Below are 25,379 nucleotides of genomic sequence, written 5' to 3'. Positions count from 1 at the left end.
GCTGCCTGCTAGCGCAGGGTGCTGGCATCGACACAGAGACCACGCAGCAGAGCTTGTCCTGCAGCCTTTATTGCACGGGGCCGGCGGTGCTGGGTTCAGGGCAGGATGCAGAGGAGCGGGGGGCACTCCTCCTCCGTGTCCCCCTTGCACAGGTACTGCAACTCCAGCTGCTGCAGCGCCCCGGCGCGCTCCATGCCATCCGACAGCCTGCAGCAGGGGAAGGAGAAGTGGGCTGGGCGCAGCTCATCCCCCGAACCCTGCTCGGGCCCCCCAGGCTGGGGAAGCTACATTTGGCTGGTCCCAGGCCCCCTCCCCAGCCCCTGTGGCTGGGGGCCAGCCGGGGGTCCGGCGTGGGAAGCGCTGCCGGCAGCAGGATGTTTACCCTGCAGCTGGAGCGGCTCAGGAGGGACAGGGGCCCCGGCACCCGGCAGGACCGGGGCACCGTGAGGAGGGGGGGGCCGCTTACTTCTGCGCCCGCTGCCGCGCCTGCGTCTCGGCGTCGTCCTCCGCGTCGTACAGCATCGTGGTGCCACGCAGCAGCTTGCTCACCGTCCACCCGTGCTCCCTCTGCAAGAGCCGGGTGTCAGGGTCCGGCCCCACGCAGCCCCAGGACAGGGGGTGGCCGGCACTGCGCTCACCTGTAGCCAGTCCAGCAGCTCCCGCACCGTCATCTCCTGCCCGTCCGCCCCCACGGCCCGCACCTCCAGCCGGTCCCAGTAGCTCCACTCCTTCCCCCGGTACTGCAAGGAGAGCGTGGGGCTGAGTACAGCGGGGCAGGGGCAGAGCCATCACCCCAGCACTGCTGCGGCCAGGGTTGGGCCCCGAGAGCCGCACAAAGCCCCATTGAAGAGCTGCCCAGCCCCACACAATCCCTCTTCTTGTGTCCGTGGCTCCCAGGGCTTTGTGACCCCGGCTCTGGCCTGAGGGAGCTGAGTGCAGGATGCGGCCCCCCGCTGTCTGGCACGGCCGCCCTGCCATCTGCCCCCACCGCAGGCAGCACCAGCCCTGGCCCTGTCCCCGTCCCCACGGCACGGTGCTGGCAGCGGGCTGCTGGCACCGAGCTGCTGCTCTCAGCTCCTGCTCCAGGCTGAAAGGGCTTAACCCCATCCGCACTGCGGCACCACGGACCAGGCTGCCCTCCCGTCCTGGCACCGTGCAAACCCCATCCCCGCACCGCGAATGCCACCCACGCCAAGGCCACCAGCCCTGGGTGTGCTCGGTACGGGTGGCACTGCCAGCCCCCGAGCCGTAGGCCGTGTACTCCTGCCACAGCCGAGCAGGAGCCGTCACACCGCGTGTCCTGGCTCTGGCACACGGAGGTGCCGGCGGTTGACGTAGGGGTGTCGGGACCGGAGGGCTCAGAGCGGCATCCTCCACGCAGGGACGGTGCCAACCACGGCCAGGACACCCCGAGGCTGTGGCACGGGGCCGGGCACCCGCGGATAGCGGGGCGCAGGCGCGGTGAGGCCACAGCCCGGCTGGACAGCCCAAAGCCAAGCTGGAGACGGCGCGGAGGCGTTGGAGGCGCCTCCCTCCCCCTCTTCCTGCCCCCGGCCCTGGGCCCCCCGGGCCAATCTGGTTCCAATCGGCGCTTCCTGCCGCGCAGGAAGGGCTGCCTCGCACGCCATAAACCCCCAGACAAAGGGGCCTCTATCGCCCAGACGGTCCCAATCTGGGCCTGCCCCCGTCCCTGCCCCGCTTTCCCCCCTCCAGCAGCTGGGGGGGACCCCGGCCCCGCTCCCCCTGCAGCCCCGGGACCGGTGCCAGCTGCTCGCCGGCTGCCGCAGCTGCTTTTGGTGAGCCAGCTGCCAGCGGCTGCCGCAGCCACGGGGCTGGCCAGGGGGCTGCCGGGCACCCCGGGGGAGAAGGTCCTACCCAGTAGGTGGGGGGCTGCTCGGGCTCGACTTGGAGCAGGAGGCACTCGGACAGAAACAGGGTGCTGATGCGGTAGCAGCTGAGGACCTGGCACCTCCACACCAGCTTGTAGACCTCCAGGCACACCAGGCCGGCCACGGCTGCTGTGGTGGTGACAATGGCGGGCACGATGCGCCCGGCGATGCGCTTGCTCTGAGGACAGGAGGGGGGTGTCACCGGGTGCCCCGCGGGGACGGGGACCCCCAGGGCACCCCCCTCACCGTCAGCCAGTCGGCGGGGGGGATGCCGTAGTTCTCCGCACGCAGGTTGGACGCGGCCATGATGAAGTCCATGTGGGCATCGTCGTCCTGTGGGGAAGAGCGCAGGGACGTCAGCATCCCCCAGGGCATCCCCCAGGACACGGCCGCTGCCTCCCCGAGCCCCGCGGCCACGGCACCTTCTCGAAGTGGATGGGCTCCATCACTCGTGCCCCTGTGCCTCCACCTAGCTCCTGCCTCCACCGTGCCAGGTCCTGGGTGAGGTCCTGGGTGAGCTCCATCGGCTGCCCAGGGTCTGGGGACACGGGACACATGGTCACGGGCCAAGAACCAGCACCAGCGGGCCTGCGGTTCCTGCCCCGTGTCCCCACGTTGCGCCACAGCTCCCGGGGACAGCGGCGTGCAGCACCCTTACCCGTAGCCTCCTCCACCGCGTCCGTGCCCTCCGTGGTGGGGATGCGGAGCCCATCCTGGGGCACGAAGGGCGGCAGCACCGTGCTGCGGAGGATGTCCTGCGTGGCTGCGCGGTTGCTGCACGCTGGGAGCTTGTACGTTTGGGCCCAGAGCCGGGCAGCAGCCTCGATGTATGCCACGTGTGCGTCCTGCAGAACCACGAGCAGGAGGGAGGGGGGATGGCCCCGGCAGCTCTGCCCCTTGCAGTGCTCCGGCACCCACCGCGTACCCCTCGCCTCTCCCCAAAGCCCACCTCGTCCCCTGCACCCCCACGGCCCTCCCCTGCACTCACATTGCTGGGGTCAAACGTCAGCGGGTGGGGACAGCGCCTGTCCCCCGACCAGAATGGGACACCGGGGCTGCTTTCCTGGCACGGGGAAAGCAAAGTCAGGCCTGGAGACGCTTCTGGGGAGGGTGCCGGGGCGGGGGGCAGCCCCCGGGGGGTTATGCTCACGTGTGTGGGGGGGAAGGTGTGCAGCAGCTGGGCGATGGCATCGTGGTAGTGGCTCTGCCAGCGCCGCCGGGCCCAGCGCACGCAGTCCCCCCAGTCCCGCGGCCTCTCCTGCAGGCTCCTCCACACTCGCTCCGGCACCTTCAGGCCCTCCCGCTGTGCCGGCTCCTCCGGCAGCTCTCTGCAAAACCAGGCACTGCTGGCCTGCCTGCAGCGCTGCCGCACGTGGGACGCAGCTGCCCGGCCCCGGTCCCCATGCCTGGCGGCTCCCAGGTCCGCACTCACTCCAGGAACTGGTTCACGCTCTCTGCAGGCAGCTGGAAGAGCCCCTCGAACTCATCGCGAGCCCACTGCGCAGAGGGGACAGGGGATGAGCAACGGGTGCCACACAGGGACCCAGCCCCGCAACGCGCTGCCAGTGCCCTCCCAAGGAGCACTGCTATGGGACAGCGCCCAGCAGGGACAGCCGGTGGGGACGGGGCCCAGGCCAAGCTGGGCTCGGTGCTGGGACGTGAGGAAGGCGCTGGGGCTGCGTGGCAGCTCCCCGCAGGAAACAGCTGGGGCTGCATCCTGCCTGCAGGGCCGGAGAAACGGGAAGGGAAAACAAAAGGCCAGGAGCAGGGACCTGCGGCCTTACCTGCAGCGTGTGCTCGATGGCGTTGGGGTAGTACCGCAGGGTGCAGAGGGGGAAGGTCCCATCCGTGGAGGCCGTGGCCGACTGCAGCGGCTTGGTCAGGGGGGGCACCATGGGCAGCACGTCTCCCCGCGCCCCCTCTGTGCCCGAGTCCAGCAGCGGTGTGCGGGAGCGGATGCAGCGCGTCTCCAAGTAGGCGCCTGCAGGCAGCGAGGGCAGCGTGTGTGCCCCGGTGGTGTGGGGACACATGGGGGGGGCTCGGATCCTTCTGCCCCTGCCCCCCGGCACTCACGGGCCTCCAGCGTGTCCACGGCGCTGACGACGCCGTCCAGCTGCTGGAAGAAGTCGTCCCCGTAGAGCTGCTCGGTGTCGGGCCCCACCTGGTTCTGGTGAGCCGTCACCTTCACGGCGGGGTTCATGCACCTCACAGCTGCAGCGGCCACCTCTGCTTTCGGCTTCTAGAAGGGCACAGAGAGGGGGGGCAGCTCCCAGGTCCCCGGGGAACACCCGGCCCTGGGCCACCCATGGGACGAGCGGGAGCTCACCGACACGTCCGCCGCGCGGAAGAGGAACTGCCGGTGCAGGTTGGAGTCTGCCACCGTGTCCATGTCGGTGACGGTGATGTCCCCGCCCGGCCCCGCTGCCAGCCCCATCATGGCAAAGTTCTTGAGCAGCTCGCAGCCGATGGCACCGGCCCCCACCTGCTGGGGCAGCGCCGCTGCAGCTCCGCGCACCGCTCAGGTTCCCCGCCGGCCCCCCGGCCCCACACCCTGCTCACCACGAAGAACTTCTGGCGGCCCAGCTCCTCCTGGAAGTTGGCCCCAAACACGGCGATCTGACCGTCGTAGCGGGATCCCCTCTGTTGGGACGGGGGAGCCGTGTGAGCGGGGCTGACCGCAGCACTCCCGGCACCCGGCGGCCACGGGAACTCACGGGCTCGCAGTCCTCCTGCGTCAGTCCCGCAGCCCCCTCCATGGCCAGGCACTCCAAGGCGTCAAAGTAAAACCACTGGTCCAGGGGCAGGAGCTTCCTCGTGATGGCCTGGGGTGTGCAGGGCCTCGTCAGCTCCGTGTCCATCCAGTGGGGCTCCCCGTGCCCCACGCCGAGCACCCAGCCTCGCTCTGCAGCCGGCGGAGCGCGGTGTCCCCAGGCAGGCAGCAGGTGCCCTCTCGTGGCCACCAAGCACCACGGGACAGCCGTGCCGAGCCGTGCCGAGCTGTGCCACTGGCCTGCCGTGTGTGGGACCCCACAGTGGGTCCCTGTCCCCAACTGCTCACCTTCAGAGCCTCCTGGGCAGCCAGGGCACCGATGAAGGACGCCACGGGGCACAGGTCCCCCGCGCTCACGCTGGCGAACGCCCGCACGACATCCTCGTCCAGGGGACCCAGCTGCACGCCCAGGCTCTGCGCCAGCTCCAGCACCCGCTCGGCGTCCGCCTGGGGGAAGAGGGATGAGGGCAGCCCTGGAGAGGGGCAGGAGGGTCAGAGGGGCTGGGAAGGGTCAGGACGGGGACTCACTGGGTCCCGGGGCTGGGGCAGGCGGCCCCGCTCCTCGCGGAAGGCGTGCAGGGCCCGGAAGGCAGCGTGCAGGCTGCGGCTGCGCTGCAGCTCCGCGGAGCTCCTCACTGGGATCTTGGGCATCGCCAGTGCCTGGCGCAGGGACTCCTGCTAGCACCATGCAGGGATCGTGGGGTCAGGAGCTTTTTGGGGGCACGGAACCACTTGTGGGTTCCCTGCCACCTGGAGGGCAGCACGGAGGGGCGGGGGGGACACGTACATACGAGTGCTTCTGGTTCAATCGCACCTGCAAGACCTGCCCCCCGCAGCGGTAGGGTGAGAAGGCGCTCGTGTCACCGATCTCCAGTCTGTAGGTATCTGGGATGGAGAGGAGGGGATGGGCAGCATGGTCACCACTGGGGACCCGCTGCAGCCCCTCGAGGTGGGCAGGCACTCACCCAGCACACGCACGGGGCAGGGCTCGCAGCCATTCAGCTCCGTCATGCCCTCCAGGCCAGAAAATGTCACCAGGTCGCCGTCACTGAAACGGTGGCCGCGTCCCTCCTCTGCCCTCGCACACGTCACGATCCCCGGGTTGTCCTGAGCAGGGGGAGAGGTGAGCACAAGGAACCCAGTGGAGGTAACACCAAGCCACTGAACTGTCCCAGGGAAAGCTGTGAAGCTGCAGGGGCACCGTGCTGGGGAGCGGGGGGTGGCACAGAGCCTCCTACCTGGGAGATGTGCTGCACGGTGGCATAGAGCGGGTCTCCTTCTGCAGGGTCATCAACAACAAAATGCTCCCCGAAGTCGCAGAAGAGCTGCCTGGGCAGGGACAGGGGGTGGCTTTGTTAAGCAGGAGCCTCGAGGAGCTCCAAGAGTGCTGCTGGGTCCTGCCCCGCCAGCAGGACAGGGACTCAGAGGGGACAGGAGGTGCCCGGGGCAGCAACGCTTCGGACATGGGAAATCCCTGCTAGACATGGGGACAAAGCCCACACTGCAAGCATGGTGGAGCATCACAAGGTCCTCGCTGCGGCACAACATCCCGGGGGGACACAGCCCCCAGCCGCCGCACCCTGCCCCTCCGGGTGGCCGCCACACGGTGCCGAGGTCCCCCCGCCAGCCACTGCCCCCCGCCCTTACCCGGCCAGCCCCTTGGCGTCAGCCACGATGAAGCAGATGCCCTTGGCGTGGCAGATGTCCCCGACGCGGAGCTGCTCCTCCAGCGGCGACTCGGTCAGCACAACCACCTGCACCAGGGCGGTCAGCAGGCGCCAGCACCCCAGGGCATCCCCTGGCCGGGGCGTTGGGCTCACCTGGAAGGCGTCGAGGAAATCCTCCGACAGCTCCTCGGTGCTGACCGTCACCTCCACGTCGGGGTTCAGCTCGGCCAGCCGCCGCCGCGATGCCTGGACGTGGTTCTGGCCCACATCGCTCTCCTGCAGGAGGAACTGCGGGGCGGGCGGCAGCGGGCACCCCCGCAGGTTTGGGGTGCTGCCCACGCTGCTGGGGGCTCTCTGCCCACAACAGGTCCCTCCCCCCTCCTGCACCCCTTACTGGGACCCCTGACCTGCAGCTGGGAGAGGGATCCCCCGGTGGTACCAACACCGTTCCCGTGACCCCCCATCCATTACTGGGATCTCCTCCACTGCCTGTACCCACACACCCAGTGCTATTAACAGGTCCCATTACCATGACCTTCAGCAATACCTGCACCAGTCACCTACCCACTCACCCTGCCCTATGCCCCTTAGGAGACACCGCCCAAACCCGTGCATGGGGCCCAGCCCGTGCTCATTACGGGGACCCCTGCCCATGTCTGTACCCATCCCTAGGGCCCACACCCGTGCCTGCACCCATTACCAGGACCCTCACTCGTGCCCAGACTCATTACTGGGACCCCTGCTGACACCCGTAGGCATTGCTGGGACCCCCCCCCGTACCCACACCCATTACCAGGACACCAACCCATGCCCATACCCCGTATCAGGACCCCCACCTGCACCCCTACCCACACCTACAGCCTTTTCCGGGCTCCCCGCACCCCCCTTCCCGTGCCCCCCCGTGCCCTCCCCGTGCCCCTCGGTACCTGCTGTGCGCATCCTGCGCTGCCAGCCCCCCAGGGGTCCCTCAGCACGACCCTCCCGGTCCCCGCCAGCACCAGCGCCGCCGCCACCTGCGCTCCGGCCCCGCGCAGCCCCGACACCAGCACGGCCGCCGCCCGCAGCCGGTCCCCGCTGCTGCCGCCCAGCACGTACCTGGGGAAGGGGAGGGGAGCGGGGGATACCGCTCAGCACAGCGGGGGGGGCACGGGATCGGGTCCCGGGGCCGGCTGCCCCCCGTTTTCCCCCGGTGTCCCCCCGGCACCCACTGCTGCCGCGAGTAGCGCGCCCCCGCCATGCGCCCGGCTCCGGCACCGCCCCGTCCCGGCTGCGCAGGGGGAGGAGGAGGAGGAGGAGGAGGAGGAAGGAGGAGGAGGAGGAGGCCGGGATGATGGCGGCGGGCGGCTGGGAGGCGCCGTGGAAGGCACTGGGAGCGCTGGGCCGGGAGCTGGCGGCCGAGTGGGCGGCGCAGGACGTGCGGGCAGCGCTGTGCCAGCTGCTGCTGCTCTGGCTCGGGCTCAGCCTGCTGGGGGTCCGCCTGGCCTGGAGGGCCTACGGAGGGGCCGTGGCCGCTCTCTGCTACCGCCCGGCCGCCCGCCGGCCCCCCGGTACCGGCAGCGGCACCGCCACCGGCAGCGGCAGCGCCCGGCCCCGCGCCCACTCCCTGTCCCCCGCCGGCCGCAACGGCGCCGCTGAGCGGCACTGCCCGCCCCGGTGAGTGCGAGACCCCCCCGCTGCGCCCCCAGCACTGCGTGTCCCGTGCATGCCCCCCCCGTCCCCTCCCATGTTCCAGACCAGTGTGGCCGCCGGGCATCCCAGTATAGCCCAGTGCATGGCTCCCATGACCTCATGGCGCCAGACCAGTGGACCTTCCGTGTGTTCCCCTGTGCTGTGCCCCCATCCCAGTATACCCCAGTACATGGCCCCCACTACCCCCAGACCAGTGAACCCCTCGTGTGTCCCCCTGGGCTATGCCCCCATCCCAGTATACCCCAATGCATGGCCCTCCTGTCCCCAGGCCAGTGGACCCCCCTGTGTGTCCCCTGGGCTGTGCCCCTATCCTAGTGCGTGGCTCCCATGTCCCCAGACAAGTGAACCTCCCCTGTGTCCCCCTAGGCTATACCCCCATCCCAGTACATCTCAGTACGTGCCCCCCCATCCCCAGACCAGTGAACCCCTTGTGTGTCCCCCTGGGCTACGTTCCCATCCCAGTACATGGCCCCCATGTCCCCAGACCAGTGAACCCCTCGTGTGTCCCCCTGGGCTATGCCCCCATCCCAGTATACCCCAGTGCATGGCCCCCATGTCCTCATATCCCCAGACCAGTGGACGTTCCGTGTGTCTCCCTGGGCTATGCCCCATCCCAGTGCATGGCCACTGTGTCCCCAGACCAGTGAACCCCCATGTGTGTCCCCAAGGCCATGCCCCCTCCCAGCACCCCCTGAGCGTCCCCCAGCCCAGTATGACCCTGTATGTGCCCCCTCCAGCCCCCCATGTCCCAGCAGGTGCCCCCCCTGCTCACGCTGCCCCTCTCCGCAGGGAGGGCCCGCCAGCTGAGCCGGGGAAGACGCACCGCGAGTGAGCAGCGCCCGCCGTGCCCGAGGCCGCCCGCACCATTAAAGCACTGTGCCCCCGTCCCGCTGCCCCTGCTTTGGGATTCACCAGGAGACGAGGCCAGCGTTGTGAGGCAGCGGGGTTTAATGGGGCCGGGCCTCACTTGGCCACGTAGTAGTGGGTGGGCACAAAGGGCATCTTGGTGACCAGCGCCGGGTGCTGCTTCTTCCTCACCTCGACGGCGAGCGCGGTGCCCGGGCGGCTGTGCGCGGCCTCCACGTACCCCATGGCGATGTTCTTGCCCAGGGAGGGCGAGGGGCACCCGCTGGTCACCGTGCCTGGGGACACGGGCAGGTGAGCGGGGGCTGCCGGTCCCAGACACCCCCCAGCGACCCGCCCAGCGCCGCCCCCACGTACCCACAGGCCTGCCCTCAGGGTCCAGGATGACCGCGTGTGGCCGGACGGGGGGCCCCACCGAGGTCAGCCCCACGCGCCTGCGCTTCGGCTTCTCCTTGGCTTGTGCCATGATGATGGCCGCGCCGGGGAAGTCCATGGCCGCACGCCGGCGCTTGCCTGCGGGACGGAGAGGGGCAAGGGTCGGTGTGGGGGCTTCCCCACGCTTTGCAGTGCCCGGCGATGCCTGTGGGGCGGTTGGGTTGGAGGAGGCAGTGGTGGATGCGGCCTGGACCTACCCAAGGTCCACATCAGCCCGGCCTCAGCTGGCGTGGTGGTCTCATCGATGTCGTTCCCGTACAGGCAGAGCCCGGCCTCCAGGCGCAGGCTGTCCCTGGCCGCCAGCCCTGCCGGCCACACCTCGGGGACGCCCAGCAGCCGCTCGGCCAGCTCCACCGCCTGCCCCGCGGGCACCGAGATCTGCACGGGATGGGGACGGGGACAGCAGGGGCAGGGTCAGCGAGGCACGGCGTCCCACCGGGACCAGCCTCCTCGGGGTGTCCCCGCTACCTCCACGCCGTCCTCGCCCGTGTAGCCGCAGCGCGTGACCCGGCAGCCCGGCACGCTGAAGACGGTCGTGGTGATGCTGGTCATGAAGGACAGCTTGGCCAGGTCGTCCAACAGCCCTGCCTGCAGCACCTGCGCCATGGAGGGGCCTGGGGGGACAGGTGGCTTTGAGGAGGGGACAGCACCTGGGCGAGGTGGGACACAGGGAGGGGAGCCGGGCGGAGAAGGCAGGGCCGTCTAAGAGCCCCACAGGACGGCGGGTCCCAGGGTGAGACCCCCCTGCGGCGATGCCTGGTGCCAGCCCTCCTGGGGGCCCTGCTACCTTGCAGAGCCAGCAGCGCGTTGTCTGAGACCTCCAGGTGCACGTCACTGCCGGCAGCCCGCAGCTCCGCCGCTCTGCCCTGCAACGGTGACAGCGGGCTGGTGGCACAGGGCCGGCACACAGCCAGCCCCACGCGTGGCCACCTGAACCACGGGGAGGGTGCTCCCCCCGTACCTTCATGATGGCCAAGTCCTTGTCGGCACAGCCCGCGTTGGACACCACGTAGAGGTGCTCCTCCGCCGTGTTGGTGACAATGAGGTCGTCCACGATGCCACCCCGCTCGTTGGTGAGCAGTGTCAGCGTGCCCTGCGGGACGGCACCCTAGGGAGCGCGGGCAGGGCGCCTGGCCCCGCGCCAGGCGGCACCATGGGGGCCCTCTGCCCCTGCCGGGCCGGGTGCCAGGTGCCCCTTGCCCCCACGTCCCCCCCCGGGCACATGGCGCTCCTGACCCCATACCTGGCCCGGCTTCAGCTCGGCGATGTCCCCCACCACCAGGCTCTCCAGGAACTTGACGCGGTCCCGGCCGTACACCCGCGTCTGGAGGGGGCCGGGGGGTGAGATGGGGCACGGGGGGCGGCAGAAGGACCCCTCCCGGCTGTTTCCCCCCCCCCTCCCGCTACCTGCAGCATGTGGGACACGTCGAAGAGGGAGCAGTGGCTGCGGGTGTGCAGGTGGGACTCGAGGTGCCCGCGGCCGTACTGCACGGGCAGGCTCCAGCCGGCGAACGGCACCATCCTGCCCCCCCGGGACCGGTGCAGGGCGTCCAGCGGCGTCCGCTTCAGCCCCCCCGGCTCGGCCCGGCCCGGCTCGGCCCCGACCCCGGCCCCGCTCAGCGCCGCAAAGCCCGAGCGGCCCCGGCACAGCGCGGCGCGGCCCCCGACCCGCAGCATCCTCCGGTCCCGGTTGGGCCCGACCCGACCCGGCTCGGCTCGGCCCAGCACGGCTCTGCCCGCCCCGCCGGGGCTCCTGGGACATGCGGCCCGCCCCCAGCACCGCCCCCAGACCCAGAGACGAGGCACAGCGGCAGCGCCACAGCAGCGTTTATCCGGGGCTCTCCCCCCCCACCCCTCCCCGCGGCCGCGGAGCGAAGGGCGAGGAAGGCGGAGGGCCGAAACCCCCGGGGGGGGCTCTCGGGCACGGCAGGGTCCACGCCGGGTCCCGTCGAGGCTCAGGTGTAGGAGAGGAGGTTGACATCGTAGCAGCCGTCCACCTGCGGGGAGAGAGCTGCCGTGGGTGCCCGCGGTCCCCCCGTTAGGAGCGGGGCGCTGGGGGCACTCACGTCGAAGCGGCCGATGCGGGCGGCCGCCTGGCGAGCCCGGATCACCTCTGTCAGCACCCACATTTGCTGCACCTCCGTCGACACCTTCTCCGGGTCGGGGAGCTCCTGCGGAGAAGCAGGAGCGATGCTGTGGGGCACCATCGCCCGGCACCGGTTTGCCAAGGCGGGGAGAGGGGGCCCCAGCGTAGGAAAGCAGCAGCTGGGAACAAGGTGACCCCGAGCCTGGCACGGTGTGAGCGTGACCTGTCCCCTCTGGCAGGCATCCAGAGCAAGGACGTAATCTGGCTCATTAGCTAATAATTAAAGACATAATCGCACAGTCCAGAGTTTCAGCCTTTGGGACTCACAAGCTCGGCCACGGGGTTTGGAGCAGCTCCTGGGGCCCAGCGGTGCCAACCCCAGCGCCTGGAGGGGGCACACAGCGGGGACAAACCGAGGGACCCAGCCCCTCCTTGGGGGCAAATCCAGCACCCGTCACAGCAGGTCACTGCCGGGCACGTGCCCCTGCTCTCCTGGGACTTTGCTCGCTCAGGGCCACCCCCGGGGGTGTTGCCTCCCCGATGCCGTCACAGCTGGGCAGTGCCACGCTCCCCCTGCCACCGCTGGGGACCCACGGGGCGCCTCCTGTCCCCCAGCGCCCCACCAAGTGATGCTGTGTGCCTGCCAGTCCCAGCGGGATGCTCTCAGCCCTGGGTGGATTTAATGTCTTCTCCGATCACGTGTCCTGGTGGTGTTTTTTTTTCTTTTCCTTCTGAACTCTGCGAGCTGCTCCCAGCACCAGGCTCGCTGGGCACTTTGGAGCACCCAAACGGCTCCTGGCTGGGCCCTGGAGCTGGCGATGGGCTGGGACAGAGCTGGCAGCCTCTTGGTGGAGTTGGTGCCAGGATTTGGGATCTCCTCCTGGGATGGGAGTATCATCCACCCCGTCCTGAGCTCTGAGCATCCCTGTGCTGCCGTGTGCTGAAGCACCGCCTGTCTCGGTGCTCTGCCACCCTGGTGCAGCCCGCCCAGAGGCGCATACAGCCCCCGGCTGCTGAGCCCCCCACAGGCAGCCCGGTCCTCTGGGCTTGGGAGTTACGGACCAATTCAAGTCAGAACACCAAAATTTCAGCCAAATTCACAGTTCAAGCAGGCTGCTCCGGGTAGGAGGCCATCAGGGCTGGGTTGGCTACGGCTGGCAACCCCGTGTCAGTTCCCAGCCCCTGCTCAGGTGCTGAGCACCTCAAAGATGAAGGGCTTGGCCGATGCCACGGGTGGCAAAACCCCACAGCATGCATTTGCCTCCTGCCCCGCCACTGCACGCCTTGGAGCGGAGCAGCCTCGGGGGGGCTTTGCCCTCCGGCAGCCCCCTGCCCACCCCAGGTGCCTGCTCCCTGGCGGGCGCTTGCTGCCGCGCTGACACCACTCACCCTGTGCGGGCTGGCCGGCTGCTCCGGAGGGGTCAGCTGGGAGAGCCAGGAGGGGAAATCCTGCTGGGGGCTCTGCGACAGATCCAAAGGGTCACACCGATCCAAAGGGTCACACCGCGGTGCTCCCCACCCACCCCTCACGCCACGCTTTGCCCCCTCCCCAGTGTTTACGGGTGTACGTAAAGGGGCATGGCCCCTGCATGCCGCCCACCCCGGGGCACGGTCCCCAGGCATCCCGGGGGACCCCCATGTGCCGGGGGGGGTCACCTTCTGTGCCGGGGGGAACACCTGCAGCTCCTCGATGCTGAAGTGCAGCCAGGCCGGGGAGGGCTGCCGCAGGATGAAGCGCAGCGCCGTCACCTGCTCCATGTCGCACAGCATCTGCGGGGACAGGGGGCCGTCAGGGGCTGGGGGGGGGACACAGGGGGGCCGGGGAGGGGGGTCCGGGGAGCGGGACCTGGTGTCGGCGGAGCGAGAAGTAATCCTGGGAGCCCTCCTCGGTGTGCGGGCTGGGCATCAGGCGGTGGTCGCGGAGGCAGGTGACCCACCTGCGGGGCCCGGGGGGGCCGGCCCGCTGCACCCGCAGGCTGAGGAAGGCGGTGTAGAAGTTCTTGAAGACGATCTCCTGCACCTGCGGGGAGCGCCGCGCGTCACGGCACCGGGCACCGGGCACCGCGCACCGGGCACCGCGCACCGGGCGCCGCCACCCTCCCCGCCCGGCCCCGCACTCACATCGGCGGCGCCGCCCCGGGGGAAGCGCAGGTCGATGACGGCCACCCCGGGCCGAGCCGCCTCGGCCCCCCCGGGCAGCTGCAGCGCGGCGGCGGCGCGGGCGGTGCAGGGCAGCGGGGCGCGGCCCGGCCCCGCCGCTCCCGACATGGCGGCGCCCAGCACGGGGCGCGCGGCCGCCAGGGGGAGACACCGAGCCGGGCGCGCTCCCGCCGCGCCCTTCACGCCGCCCCCCCCCCCCCCCCCCCGCGGTGGCGCGCACGGGCTGCGATATGGAGGGGGGGGGCAGCGGGAGCGCGCCCCGGCCGCCTCCTTCCGTCCCCCCGCGGTGTGTCGGGGTCCCCCCGCTGCGCCCCCCGGGAGCGCACCCGGCTCCTCGCCCCGCCTCGGGGCTCCAGCGGTGGGGAAAATGGTAAAAAAGCTGTATTTGTGCCCAAACGGAGCCCGCCAGGAGGGCAGGAGGCAGCCCCCAGGACAGAGGCCAGGAGGACGGAGGCCGCGGGCGAACGAAGAAGCTGAGCCCGTACAAAGTGCTGTCAGCGTTACCGATTTTTAATTATATTTATAGATATTTTTTAATAAAACGATTCGAGGCTGTATCAAAAATTTAGTAAAAAAATTAGATTTGAGAGTTCACTGATTGTTTGACTATTCACTATCCTTTTTTTTTTTTTCCTTTTTTTTTTTTAATCTCCTCCTTAAACTTTTCCAGGAGCCGCGGGGCTCTGCCCACGGCCGTGTGGCCGGGCAGCCAGGGCGGCCGCCCCAGGGTCACCCTGCAGGAGAGGAGTCCCGGTGGAGAGATGGCAGTGTGCTACGGAAACCCCCCACTGTCCCCAAAACGCCCCACGGGGAGCTTTTTTTCCTTACAAAAGCCCCCTCAGCCCCGGCACCCACCCTCACACGGGCTCCTTGCCGGAGCCCCCCGTAGGCAGCAGCCCCGCGCCTACGGCACCCCGGCTGCTCTGGCCCAACTGGTGGCTGTTTCGTGATGCGTGAGAAAAACAGGATTTCTTTGATTAAAAAATAAAGTAAAAACAACAAAACGAAAACAAAAACCAACAAAACAAACCAAGAAACCGATCTCCCCCTAGCGACAGGGCTGGCTGGCCTCTAGGCCCACCCTCTCCCTAGGCCTGGAACACCCCCGGAGCTTATTTGTAGCATAGCGCTTCCCCCCCAGCCCCCAAAACTATATAGATAGGAGTTTAGGTAAACAGTAGATTAACTGTAAAAACTTAAAACGTCAACTTCAGAAAGTCCCTTGAATTTAATTATTTTTAGGCTACCTTTCATGTTACGTCCTGTAGCTAGACACACGTGAATAGAAAAAACAGTACAGTTAGTGTTAAAGGCAAACAGCGGAGACCCAGAGTGCCACCCCAGTGCTGCCTGCTCGTCCCCCCCTCCCTGCCCTCTGCGCCGGCCCCGGCCGCATCCGGAACCCGGCGCCAGAAAGACGGATTTTGAGCCGAGAATTTCTCTAGGAATAAAATAAAACCAAAGCTTGTTAGGCAAAAATAAAACAAGTGTCCCCCAGGTTCCACGAGCACTCTGGTGTGGCGGGCGCAGCCGGAGGGGGCCTGCTCGGGAGCGGGCTGGGATTTGGGCTTCCCGGCTGGCGAGGGGGCTGCCGGCCCACAGACAGCACCGGTGTGGGACCGGAGGCCCCTTCTCCCCCGATGGTGTCCGGTTCGTTAAGGGGGGACGTAGGGCGGCGGGGAGCGGTAGGGGGTCATGTTCTTCGGGCGGGAGCCCTTCCCCTCCATGGGCGCGGTGAAGGGGGGGGGCGGCTGGTAGGGCGGCGCGTTGGGGTCCTCGTCCCGCAGCGGCGTGTACTCCCCGATGGTGTCCTGGTTGAGCGGCGTGGTCTCCGGCATGCTCTGGTTCGGGTACTCCGGGGGGGGCAGCGGGGCTTTCTCCTCCTGGAGGATGAGGGGCATGCTGGATGACGGCGGAGGCTTGGAGTCGTCCAGCTCATCGGCGAAGATGATGGGCACGCCCTTCTTGATGAAGGTGGCCTGGTCTTCGATGGTGAGCTTGCCTTTCCTCTTCTTGCGGTAGCAGATCATGGCGATGATGCCGGCCACCAGGAGGATGGCGGCCACCACCACGGCAGGGATGACGGTGTGCAGGTACACGTCATCCTCGCTGCTCTTCTCAGGGTCTTTACCGGCCGCCAGCGTTGGCGTTGCCTCCGAGATCACCCGCCCGTCCTTCGTCACGGGGATAAACTGGATGTGCCTGCAGCTGCCGGAGCCGACCACCGACACGTTCAGAGGCTTGAACTCGGGCTGTAAGATGTTGGAGAAAGCCAGGCTTGGCCCCCCCGAGTCGTCTGCAATCTTTCTGCTCAAAGTCCGGATCTGCTCCCGGGGGCAGGGCTCGACAGGCAGCGTGTTGTTCGTCCATTCCACCACAATGGAGCCTTTGGCAATGTCCTGCACCGTGATGGTGCTGCTGTTCCTGTCGCCGAACGCCAGAGCCAGCTTCTTCACCAGCATGATCTTCTTATTGATGTCATTCACCACCGCGTTGTGGTCTCCTTCCAACCTGGCCTTGAACTTCACTGGAGACTTGTCCCCATGCGGGCGTTTATGGACGTGGATTTCAAAGGCATCCACGGCAAAGAGCCCGCCTTTGTCTGTGGCATACATGAAGTACTCGTGCTTCCCGATGTGGTTGTGGTCTGGCATGCCATACATGAGCTGGCTTGTGCTGTTGAACTGGACCCACGAATTCTCCTCTAACATTTGCTGCTCCTTCAGCTTCAAGGTCAGCTGCAGCTTGTCAGTGGTGGTGTCTTCCTTATCGTAAAAGGTATCTGAGGGTATTTTAACCTCGAAGTAAGTGCCCTCCCACGCGTCAACCCTGTCGATGTGGTTTGTCAGCTTGGGCGGCTCGTTTGGCTCCCAGGGCCGGGGGATCCCGCTAGCTGTGGTGCGCACGCGGCTCGGCGGGGAGGCGGTGGTCAGCTTGGAGATCGGGGATCTGGTGGTGCTGGGAGGCTTCGTCGGACGGGGCGTTTTGGGCCTTCGAGTAGGCCTCCGCGTCGTCACCGTGGAGGAATCGGTCGTGGATGGCGTGGCGGGCTTCAGCGTGGAGACTCTGGGCTTCTTGGTGGTGGTCGTGGGCGGCGTGATCACCGCGGTGGGCTCTACGTACCCAGGCATCGTGGGGCGAATCGGCACGGAGGCCGTACCGGTGCCTTCTATCACCCTGGTGGGCTGGATTGGTCCAAGCGTGGGTGTCTGGACGATGGGGCCCCTTGTTCTGATGGTGACCGTGGGCTTCCTCGGGAGCGGGATGGGCTCCCTGACGGGGGGTGCCGTCGTCTCCGTGGGGGGCGCTATGGCAGGCGACGTCGGGGTGGGGACGATCCTCGTCGGCGGCTCTTGCGCGGCGGTGGTGGGCGGCCCGACGGCGGTCAGAGGCGTGGGGGTGGCGTTGATCTGCCGACGCATCCTCTTGGGGAGGTGAGGTTTCTTGTTGGCGATGTGCCAGCCAACGACGGGGTAGCCGAGGCGGGCAGACATCGTTCCTTCCTTAGCCGGAGCCTCCACCTTGCTGATGTTGGGCACGCTGTTTTGGCTCAGAGAGCATCCCAGCTTCCACGAGAGTAAGGCCCCGTTTTCCACCACCTTCTTCGCATTTCCCGGTCCAGCCATGAAGGCTGACATGTCAAAGAGTTTGTTATTTACAACAGGAACCAACTTCATGTTGTGAAGCTCCACCTCCGAGAAGCTTCTCATTCTGTTTAGAAGTTCGATCCTCTGCTTTGGTGTCATTTTTGTTAAGTCGGCATCCAAAATGACGGTCAGGACGGTCACCGGCTCTTCTGCGCCACACACAAAGGGCGCTGCCTCGCCCGTGTCTTGGACCGCCACTCGCACCGACTGAGGCTCGTTGTGGTCTTCTTGGTGGACCTCAACGGAGAACACGTTTGTGGTCTGCGGCACGTAGCTCCCGTTGGGGAAGGGCTGCAGCGTGGCCACCGAGATGTAGTGGACGCCCTTATCCGTGTCGAGGGGCAGCCCTTCCAGGGAGCTGCTCTCTGCATTCCAGTGCAACCAAGAGGGCAAGGACTCCTTCCCAGCTTCGGAGATCTACCAAAGAAGAGACAGAAGAAGGTGTTTTTAGAAGTATGGCATTAGGGCAGGTGCTACCAGCAACAGCATTTAATCAAAAGGATCAAGGAAAAAAAATCTGAAGGCTAATAACTGGCGAAGGAACCACCTGTCCAGAACAGGGCAGCCCAAGGCATCTCCTCAGCGTGGTGACAAGGGCTGGCTCTGTGGGGTGTGCCGGTCCCAAAGGACTTACGGAGCCACAGGAGCTCATAAAGTCCCACAAAGGTCTCTCGCCAGACTCCTGACCTGCTTTGCCTACGTGGATTAGGCCCCGGTTCTGCCACAAGTGCCACCAGCACTGCCGAGAGCACGCCAGGAACAGCCACCTGCACGCTGTGCTCTGTGCTGAGCTGCAGGTCCCTGCTGTGGGGTGCCTGGGGACACACGGGCACAGAGCGATGTCCCCCACTGCTGGCTGTGACACCGGGGTCTCCCTTCCCACCCCTGTATGCAAGAGCTCCAGGGAAAGGCTCGCAGAGCCGCACCATGTCCAGCTCCCTTCACTGGCTCTTTTTGTGCTTTTCACCTACAAAGAACAAAGCCTCTACTTCAAAAGGGCGAGGAGAGGAAGAAGAGGAGGCTAACTGCGAGGGTAACACAGGGCCTGAAAGTCCACTGGGGATGGCAGCATGAGAAAGCTTTTGTGCAAGAGCAGCGGAGGGTTTCAGCCACGGCTGCAAGGGCACCACCCTTCTTCCTCTCATCTGCAAAGAATCAGCCTCGCTTTCTGCCAGCCCAGACAAGCTGGAGAGCACATCACGAGACACACACTCGGTACACTTTATAGAGCAGAGTTTAAAGCTGTGAGCACATCTTTTCATTAACTCCTAACAAGCGGTGTCAGAGAGCAGGGAATTCGGATTCCCGCTGGCACCAGCCGCAAAAAGCCAGCCCCCCCAAGCCCAGGCTCTGGGACATGAACATCCCTCCACTCGGCTTTGCCGTTTACCCGCTCGCCTGGCAGAAAGCAGCGGTTTTTGGCAGCGCTGCCGGCCCCCTCCTCCCCAGCACAGCAAGAACAGAAGCTGCTTTTACCCCGGGGTGGCCCGGAGGAAAGCCAGCCTCCACCTGAGCTGGGCACGCGGTGCTGGCCCCCCTCTGGCAGGAACAAGGTGTCCTTTCTGCCGCATCTCACGCTCCAGAAGAGGACACGGCCACGGCCGGTGCTGCCCTGCCAGACGAGGAGGCCTTGTGCCCGTGCCCCTCCTCACAGCTCGCACCATTCCCTGGCACCCCCAGGAACCCAACGAAAATGAAGCTGCAGGCAGGTTAACACCCAGTACCTGGCTCCCCTAGGAAACAAAACCAGGCCAGGCAATCACCTGCCAGGACAGCTTGTTCTAGCAGGGACGCGATGGCTGCAAAACATTTAGAAAACCACTTAAACCTGATTTAAAAACAGCTGAGCCAGCTTTTCAACCTGAGAGGACGTGCAGACTGCTTCTCAAGGCTCTGCAAAATTAGAAAAAAATCAACTTTACATGGGTTACGCACAGGAAAGCCGTGAAGATGCCTGTGGCTCCCCAGGGAGATCTTTAGGAAGGCCACAAGTGACAGCCCAGCGCCAGGCCGTGCCTGAGCCCAGCTGTTAGGGTGCTGTGCTGTGCTTGCGGCACTGCGAAACTAGAGCCGAGCCCTGGACTCTGTTCTAGCAACGTTTCCTCCAGATATTGCTTCAAACGGTGTTTGTTAAGGCTGCTCAGAGTTAATGATTTGGGATCTCTAGTTTTCATGTAAGAAGTTTCCCAGTGTTTCGTGCACACGGTAAATACCAGCCCTAAGCCCTGCCGCTTCTCACAAGGGCTCTGGTTTCAAAATAACTCTTCTGTTGCTCAAGAAAAAAGACTGTCTTTGTTTTCCTATTATTTGAGATAATTGCAAATGAATGCTTATCGGCTACAGATTACACAAGCCCAGCAGTGTATGGAGGACCATTAAAAAATTAGCCATGTTCGCAACTTTAAGTACATGCAGTGGTCTGGCTGGCTTTGAAGCCCCAGCTCACAGAGTCCCCTCAGACACACAGGGCCTGTTATTTTTAGGCTGGCCGGGAGCAGTCAGGCAGCTCGTACAGGAAGATAGCTCAATTTGATTTGGTTTTGAAACTTAGATCTCAAAGCCCTGTAGCTTGCAAGACAAAGACAAGAAAATGAAGTGAGCAAAGCTGTTGCCTCCAAGGGCATTCAGGCGCAAAAAAATACAGCATTCTTGCCTACAAAAGTTCCCTCTAATCCTCCAAGTATTCAGTCCTCCTCCTCCTTCCATTGAATCCTGCAAAAAGGAGGCAGCAAGTCCTTTGCCAGGAGCAGGCACGGGGCTCACCAGCACAGCAGCACAGCCCTGCTGCCCTTCCCAGCCCATCCTGCCAGACCCCTGCCAGCAGGGGCAGCCGAGGACTCCGCATTTCTGCTTCCTGAGCGCCTTCCATCCAGTCAGTCCTGAAAAAATCCTGACTGCTTTGGGGCAGGAGTGGGTGTGGATGCTCCTGCAGCTCCTCCAGATCTTCCGCTGCCTCTTCTCCCTGCGCCCGGCTGCTGCTGAGACGCAGACCCAGCTGCTGGTGATTTCATGTGGAGTATCACCACCGATGCTAACTCCCCTTCTTCTGGGTTGCTCCTTCGGCATTACCTGGACGCACACGGCCAGGAAGGAGAAAAACCAAAACAGAGCCCTCTGCGTGTGAGCTGAACTGTGCTCAGGGCGGCTGACCCAGGCAGTGCTCGGGCTTCTGCAAGCAATTAACCAGCAGGCAGGGGAAAGAAAACGGAAAGGAGGAGACGATTCAAATGCAAATATAGCTGCGAAGAAAGAGTCAAATTTAAGCTGTTTGCCTAAGGCCAGGCTTCATCTCAGCCCACTGCTAGGGGCAGCTTTGTCAGCAGGAGCAACAGGCAGCCTGAGCCCCACAGCTTTCCTGAAATGCAGCACTGCAAGATCGCGTGGGGCTCGCCTGGCAAAAAGCAGCAGTGCCAGGCAGGTGGGCTCCTCTTGAAGCCTTCAGCTCCTGGACGTCACTGGGGGATTGGAGCTGCTGCCTCCAAAAACAACAAACCTTTTGGCTGAGAAAGCTATGAGACAGCAAGGTGGTGGCAGAGGGTATACCACAGGTCCTGGCCTTTTGGAGCTCGAGCCTCAGTCCCTAGGGACCCAGAAGGCAGCGCTGTGCTAACCTGCGTGTGCCTGTGACAACCTGACCGCCACGCTGCGCTGCCGCTCACCCGGCTTTCCCAGCACGGGGCAGGCAAAGACCCTGCACGGGAAGCTGCTCCCTCCTTCCCTCCCTCTCTTTGTGGATGTGTGTTGGGCCGTGCTTCGCTCCACCAGCTCCTTCCCATGGGCAAAATGGCCTCGCGCTGGGGCAGCTACGCCCAGCTCGTGCCATTCTCGCATCCTCCCACCCCGACGGCTTCTCTTCCAGCTGCGCCTCCGCGCTGGCTGAAAGGGCACTATTCAGAGGCCCACTCTGCCTGGGCGAGGGAACACAACAGCTGTTTCACCGGGAGGTCACGACAAAACATTGAGTGTCCCAAGAAATGCCCCTTTCATCGGCTCGCGCGGCCGGCTTGGAAGGGTTTGTTTAGCCTCATTGTCAGAGCCGGCAGGCGCAGCTGCCCACGCCCCGCTTCCTCGGCCGGGCAGGGGGCGAGCGGGGCAGGAAAAGCCTCAAACGGCCCAAAAAGAAAAAGTTGAGTCGGTCTCTCCTTTCTGCACGGCTTTTTGTGAGCGAAAGGCCAAAGGGAAGCGAAAATACCACACGGCGGGGATGCCAAGCACCGGGGGTTTAGCGCTGCGGCCGCACAGCCCTGCAATTTCTTCCTGCGGTCAGCAGATTACTGGAAATCTGGCATTCAGGACAGCGGCGAGGAAAGGCGAGCCCGATCCAGCGATCTCAGGTCAGCCCGTTCACAGGACTCCACCGTCTCATTTCAGTCTCCCCGGATGCTCAGGGCAGCAGCCCGTCAGAGCAGGACAAAACAAGGAACTTCCCGGCCCAGCTGAAAAGCTAGTTTATAATTAGATTGAGTCACTTTTTCCACTCCTCCAAATTCAGAGCTCGTTACTAAGTGTGCGCTGAAAATGCCAAATTCCCCGACTTTGTTTTGCTGCAGGAAAAAGATAAGCAGCCCCCTCAGCCCCCCAACAGAGATCTTATCAGCTCATCTTATCTCCCCGATTGCAGCACCGTGGCAGAGCAAAGCCTTGCCCAAGAAGCCCTTTGCCTGGACCTGTTCCAGGCGCTGCCATTTCTCCCAGCACACTCCCTGTAAATAGCTGCTGTTGCTGTGCCTTTTAGTTGGGCAAAGTCTAAGAAAACCGAGGACCCTGGGAGCGAGATGAAGCCCAACCAGCTCAGCACACAGAGCCTTTTAGGATGCCCAGCTTGGCCACACAGCCCCTCGGGACTGTTCGCTTATCCCCCACTCTTGGAGAAATACCAGTGCTAAAATTCACATGCAGTTAAAAATCTTTGAAATAAGGAACGCTGCAGGAGAAAAAAACAAAACAAAACAAAACAGTATTTTGTGCTTCTCCTCCATAAAACTCAGTGTGCCCTGGTATTTCAAGGCTGGCTTCTGACGCCTGGCCCCTTGCCCAGGTCGCCGCCTCGGAGCAGGGGCTGGCATCGCGCACAGCACCCACAGCACAGCTCAGCGTTAGGGCGCCTGCAACTCGAGCTCCACGGATCCTGTACATAAAAAAAAAAAAAAAGCCAGGCTCCTGTCTGGAGAGCAAGGCTCCTTTTTGAGCAGGCGATGCTCTCGCTGCCCCCAGAACCCAAGGCACGGCTGCACCACGAGCAGCTGCTCCCTGATTTACTCCCGCTGCTCTCACCTCTTATCCACCAGCTGCCTTTGCAAGGAGCAGCAGCTTGTGGGGAGCCCCACTAAGTGTTTTTTCACCCGTCTTCCCAACAAAGCCCTGGGGAGGTCGTGCACATCACAGCCCCGAACTAGGGAGCCAGGACCAGGAAGACTCAGCTGTGCTCACCTGGAAACTTCTCCTTAGCATCAGCCAAGGAGCAGATCTGCTACTTGGGACCTGTCCCAGGCCTGAATCATCACCCTTCCTGGTCACCAGCCAGGTGAGGAGTATTAGGGAGTATTTAGAGGAATATTAGGGAGTATTTAGGGTGGGCAGGTGCTAACGGGATGCAACAGCCTCCTTTCCTTCCATTCTGCCTTGGTGCCTTGGAGCCACTCAAGCAAGGCGTTTCACAAAGGTGACACGTGCCCGTGGGCCATGACACCCCTGGACTGCCAGGAGAGGGCCAGGTGGCATCTATACTTCCCCAGGGGAAGGTGCAGCACGCTGTTCACACAGCAAGTGTGCTCCCTGCTGGGTCTGCTGACCGCTGTTAGGGATGCACAGGGGATAAGGAGTCACCAAAATGTCGTATTTTAGGTGCACACCTTGGGGCTGCACTTCACAGGGAGATCTGGGTGCCCTGCCTGGTGCTTCTGGGGAGGCACACGGAGCCCAGATGTCAGAAATGCTGCCTCTGGCTCACAGCTCGGCATCAGAAAGCCTCTCCCAGACGTGGCGATGTCCGATGCTTTTGACAACAGTTCCCACACCAGCCAGATCAACTCCTGGAAGCCGGGGTGGAGGCGGTCATCACACGAACGCCCTCCTTGGTATGGTTTTTCTTTGGTGGGCCAAGCCCAGTGTCGGTGTTCCTGCTCTGGGTGGGAATCATCCTGGGGGCAACGGGAGCAGCGGGATGTGCTTGCTCAAAGAGCCAATCCCCAACTCTGCAAAGGTGCTGCTCGCCTCGCCTTGACTCTGTACCGTTACTGAGCGATGGGAGGCTTAGATTTTCATGCAGGAAAAATGGGACAAAAAGCGGAGTGTCAGACCTCAGAGAGACCAGGATCGCCAACGCCAAGTCAAAGACTGCCTCCCCTGCCTACTGCACTCTTCTGGGATATCTCACGCACTGGAAGCGGAAAAAAACCTACAGACTTGGATGCTTCAGCTGATCATGAGATTGAGCTGAAGTAAGGCAGATGTGGAAAAGCACACAATTATAGGACAGGTTATTTACAGCAAAGAAAAGGAAGTTTTGATGCCTTTACACAAGGCTCTGGTAAAATTGCACCTGGGGTATTTTGTGTAGCACCGGTCACGCAACCACAAGAAAAATAAACTCAAGCTGGAAGAGGTGCAGAAGACAGCTAGACAGCTGCAAGGATGAGGAGAGGAAAAAAAAGAAGCTTATTTTTATGGGGAAAGACTAAAGAGATTGGCTTGTTTAACCTAATAAAATCAAGACGGGAATATGCCTGTCACTTATAAATACATAAGGGAAGTAAATATTATGAAGGTGGAGAGAGATTTGAGCTAAAGGGCAGCTCGTCTAAATATTTCTAGCCATCTCTAAATTTAGGCTTAGAAGCTGCATTTTTAATCAGAACAACCAAATTCTGGAACAGCCTTCAAATGGAAGCAAGAGGAACAGGAAATCCGGCTGGGTTTAGGCCCGGGTGCGATGAACCCTGCAGCAAGGGCACGCAGCTGAGCACGCCTGCCCCAACGGCTGCGGGGTGCAGCAGGTCAGGCCCTGCAGAGCCTTTGTGGGGATGGGATGTGGGGATCCAGGATGCTTCCTGACACCGGGCAGCAGCCTCGCTGCAGGGCACAGCTGAAATCAGGAGCTGGAAGACCCAGGGGGCTGCAGGCAGCACCCCTCACACCCAGGCACTGGTGGTTTCTCCTCTCCAGCCCCTCAAAGCCGTGCTGGCAGCTGGCTCTGAAATTCAGTAACTCCCAAACTAGTTAGCAGGCTGGGGGTGGCAGGGAAGCACACGGCTGCTCCCAGGAGCACGTACCTGATTGCACAGAGCCCACACATCTGTGCAGGAGCGCGCCCTGCGAGGCACTCCTCCCAGGCACTCCTCCGCAGCGCTGCGAATGCCTGGCATTGTTTCCATCCCACAACCAAGTTTGCAGAGAAAACTATTTTGTCTACGGGACGGGTCGGCTGGAATCTGCTAACGAGCAGGGAGAGGATCTGAGAAGCAGCTTCAAGGCACTCCCCACCGTGGTATGGAGCGATAATCAGTGGGGATGACTGAGAAACGAAGCAGTCACACCTTCCATGGGAGCTCCTGGAAGTTTGGGGACACCGACTGTCAGTTTTTTTCTTTGTGTATCTCATTTAAAGTTTTCTAAGAAATGTAAGGAGACCGAGTATTGGCAAGCGCACCTCCCTTAGATCCAGATGCGTTATCTTTTCACCGGTCTGGCTGAAAAATACAAGGCAGCCTGCGAAAGAGAGCCGAGCAGCTTGCCCTGAAGCTTGATGGTAAAACAAAAAAGGCACCCCATGCTCCGGAATTGCCTACGCAGCTCTAAGTAGCCAGGAGTCAAATCCCCAAGGGAAAGGTCGGCGATGCTTGGCAGCCAACGCAGCTTTCGCTGCAAGGGAGAGACCTTCCAGATGCACCAGCTAGACGAGGCCAGTACCGCTGCCCTAGAGCCTGCCTCACTTCTAAAATCAATTTCAAGGCGGGCAGATGCGACGTGCATTCAGGCAAGCCCATGTACAAGCGTGGAAATCGCTCCCAGCCTTTGCTGAACTGCACCCAGCCAGCAACTGCTCCTCCGGCCCTGTGCTGCTCCTCAAGCACCTGTTGCTGTTAGCAAACGCCTCGACAGCGCAGTGCTGGAAGCATTGTCTGAAGCTGTGGGGTTGACGTAACGTACCACGGAGTTCTCCTGCAGCTGCTG

At 63.9% G+C, this 25,379-nt stretch overlaps 4 protein-coding genes across 12 annotated transcripts in view; 1 reads left to right on the top strand and 3 right to left on the bottom strand.

Moving 5' to 3' along the window:
• Nucleotides 1-51: 51 nt before the first annotated feature.
• UBA7 (ubiquitin like modifier activating enzyme 7) lies at nt 52-7,653 on the bottom strand. Of its 4 annotated transcripts, none has more exons than XM_084531434.1 (24): nt 7,535-7,653; nt 7,253-7,421; nt 6,480-6,614; nt 6,307-6,413; nt 5,898-5,988; nt 5,625-5,766; nt 5,447-5,544; nt 5,188-5,337; nt 4,948-5,106; nt 4,604-4,711; nt 4,449-4,529; nt 4,216-4,374; nt 3,963-4,128; nt 3,674-3,870; nt 3,322-3,386; nt 3,040-3,217; nt 2,878-2,952; nt 2,548-2,734; nt 2,312-2,427; nt 2,136-2,222; nt 1,876-2,067; nt 639-740; nt 467-567; nt 52-207 (listed from the first exon to the last, which is right to left on the bottom strand). In XM_084531434.1, exons 1-24 carry the CDS (start codon nt 7,561-7,563, stop codon nt 96-98), a joined length of 3,006 nt encoding a protein of 1,001 aa, XP_084387560.1. In that variant the 5' UTR covers nt 7,564-7,653; the 3' UTR covers nt 52-95. The 4 variants fall into 4 exon arrangements, with proteins under 4 accessions (XP_084387560.1, XP_084387557.1, XP_084387558.1 ...); XM_084531431.1 differs by having other exon boundaries at nt 4,216-4,371; XM_084531432.1 differs by having other exon boundaries at nt 5,188-5,334.
• On the top strand, nt 7,654-8,901 carry TCTA (T cell leukemia translocation altered; the record flags this gene model as incomplete). Its single annotated transcript, XM_084531445.1, has 2 exons — nt 7,654-7,979; nt 8,805-8,901. The coding sequence occupies 2 exons, from the start codon at nt 7,654-7,656 to the stop codon at nt 8,845-8,847; spliced, it is 369 nt and encodes a 122-aa protein (XP_084387571.1). The 3' UTR covers nt 8,848-8,901.
• A 39-nt stretch (nt 8,902-8,940) lies between these two features.
• On the bottom strand, nt 8,941-13,706 carry AMT (aminomethyltransferase). Its single transcript, XM_084531443.1, has 13 exons — nt 13,522-13,706; nt 13,247-13,420; nt 13,057-13,170; nt 12,790-12,861; nt 11,381-11,485; nt 10,722-11,311; nt 10,558-10,638; nt 10,276-10,407; nt 10,102-10,180; nt 9,783-9,928; nt 9,512-9,692; nt 9,237-9,392; nt 8,941-9,157 (listed from the first exon to the last, which is right to left on the bottom strand). Exons 6-13 carry the CDS (start codon nt 10,989-10,991, stop codon nt 8,979-8,981), a joined length of 1,224 nt encoding a protein of 407 aa, XP_084387569.1. The 5' UTR covers nt 10,992-11,311; nt 11,381-11,485; nt 12,790-12,861; nt 13,057-13,170; nt 13,247-13,420; nt 13,522-13,706; the 3' UTR covers nt 8,941-8,978.
• A 473-nt stretch (nt 13,707-14,179) lies between these two features.
• DAG1 (dystroglycan 1) overlaps nt 14,180-25,379 on the bottom strand; it is a 37,840-nt gene continuing 26,640 nt past the window's right edge. For all 6 annotated transcript variants that reach the window (XM_084531435.1, XM_084531439.1, XM_084531437.1 and 3 more), the window contains one exon: nt 14,180-17,624. In XM_084531435.1, coding sequence (XP_084387561.1) covers nt 15,216-17,624 — 2,409 coding nt within the window. In that variant the 3' untranslated portion in view covers nt 14,180-15,215. The remainder of the gene's footprint in view (nt 17,625-25,379) is intronic.

Source organism: Aythya ferina (assembly GCF_964211825.1).
Source record: "Aythya ferina genome assembly, chromosome: 10".
Lineage (NCBI taxonomy): Eukaryota > Metazoa > Chordata > Aves > Anseriformes > Anatidae > Aythya > Aythya ferina.
Note: the sequence above shows the minus strand (reverse complement) of the source record. Positions and strands in the feature narration are given on the sequence as shown.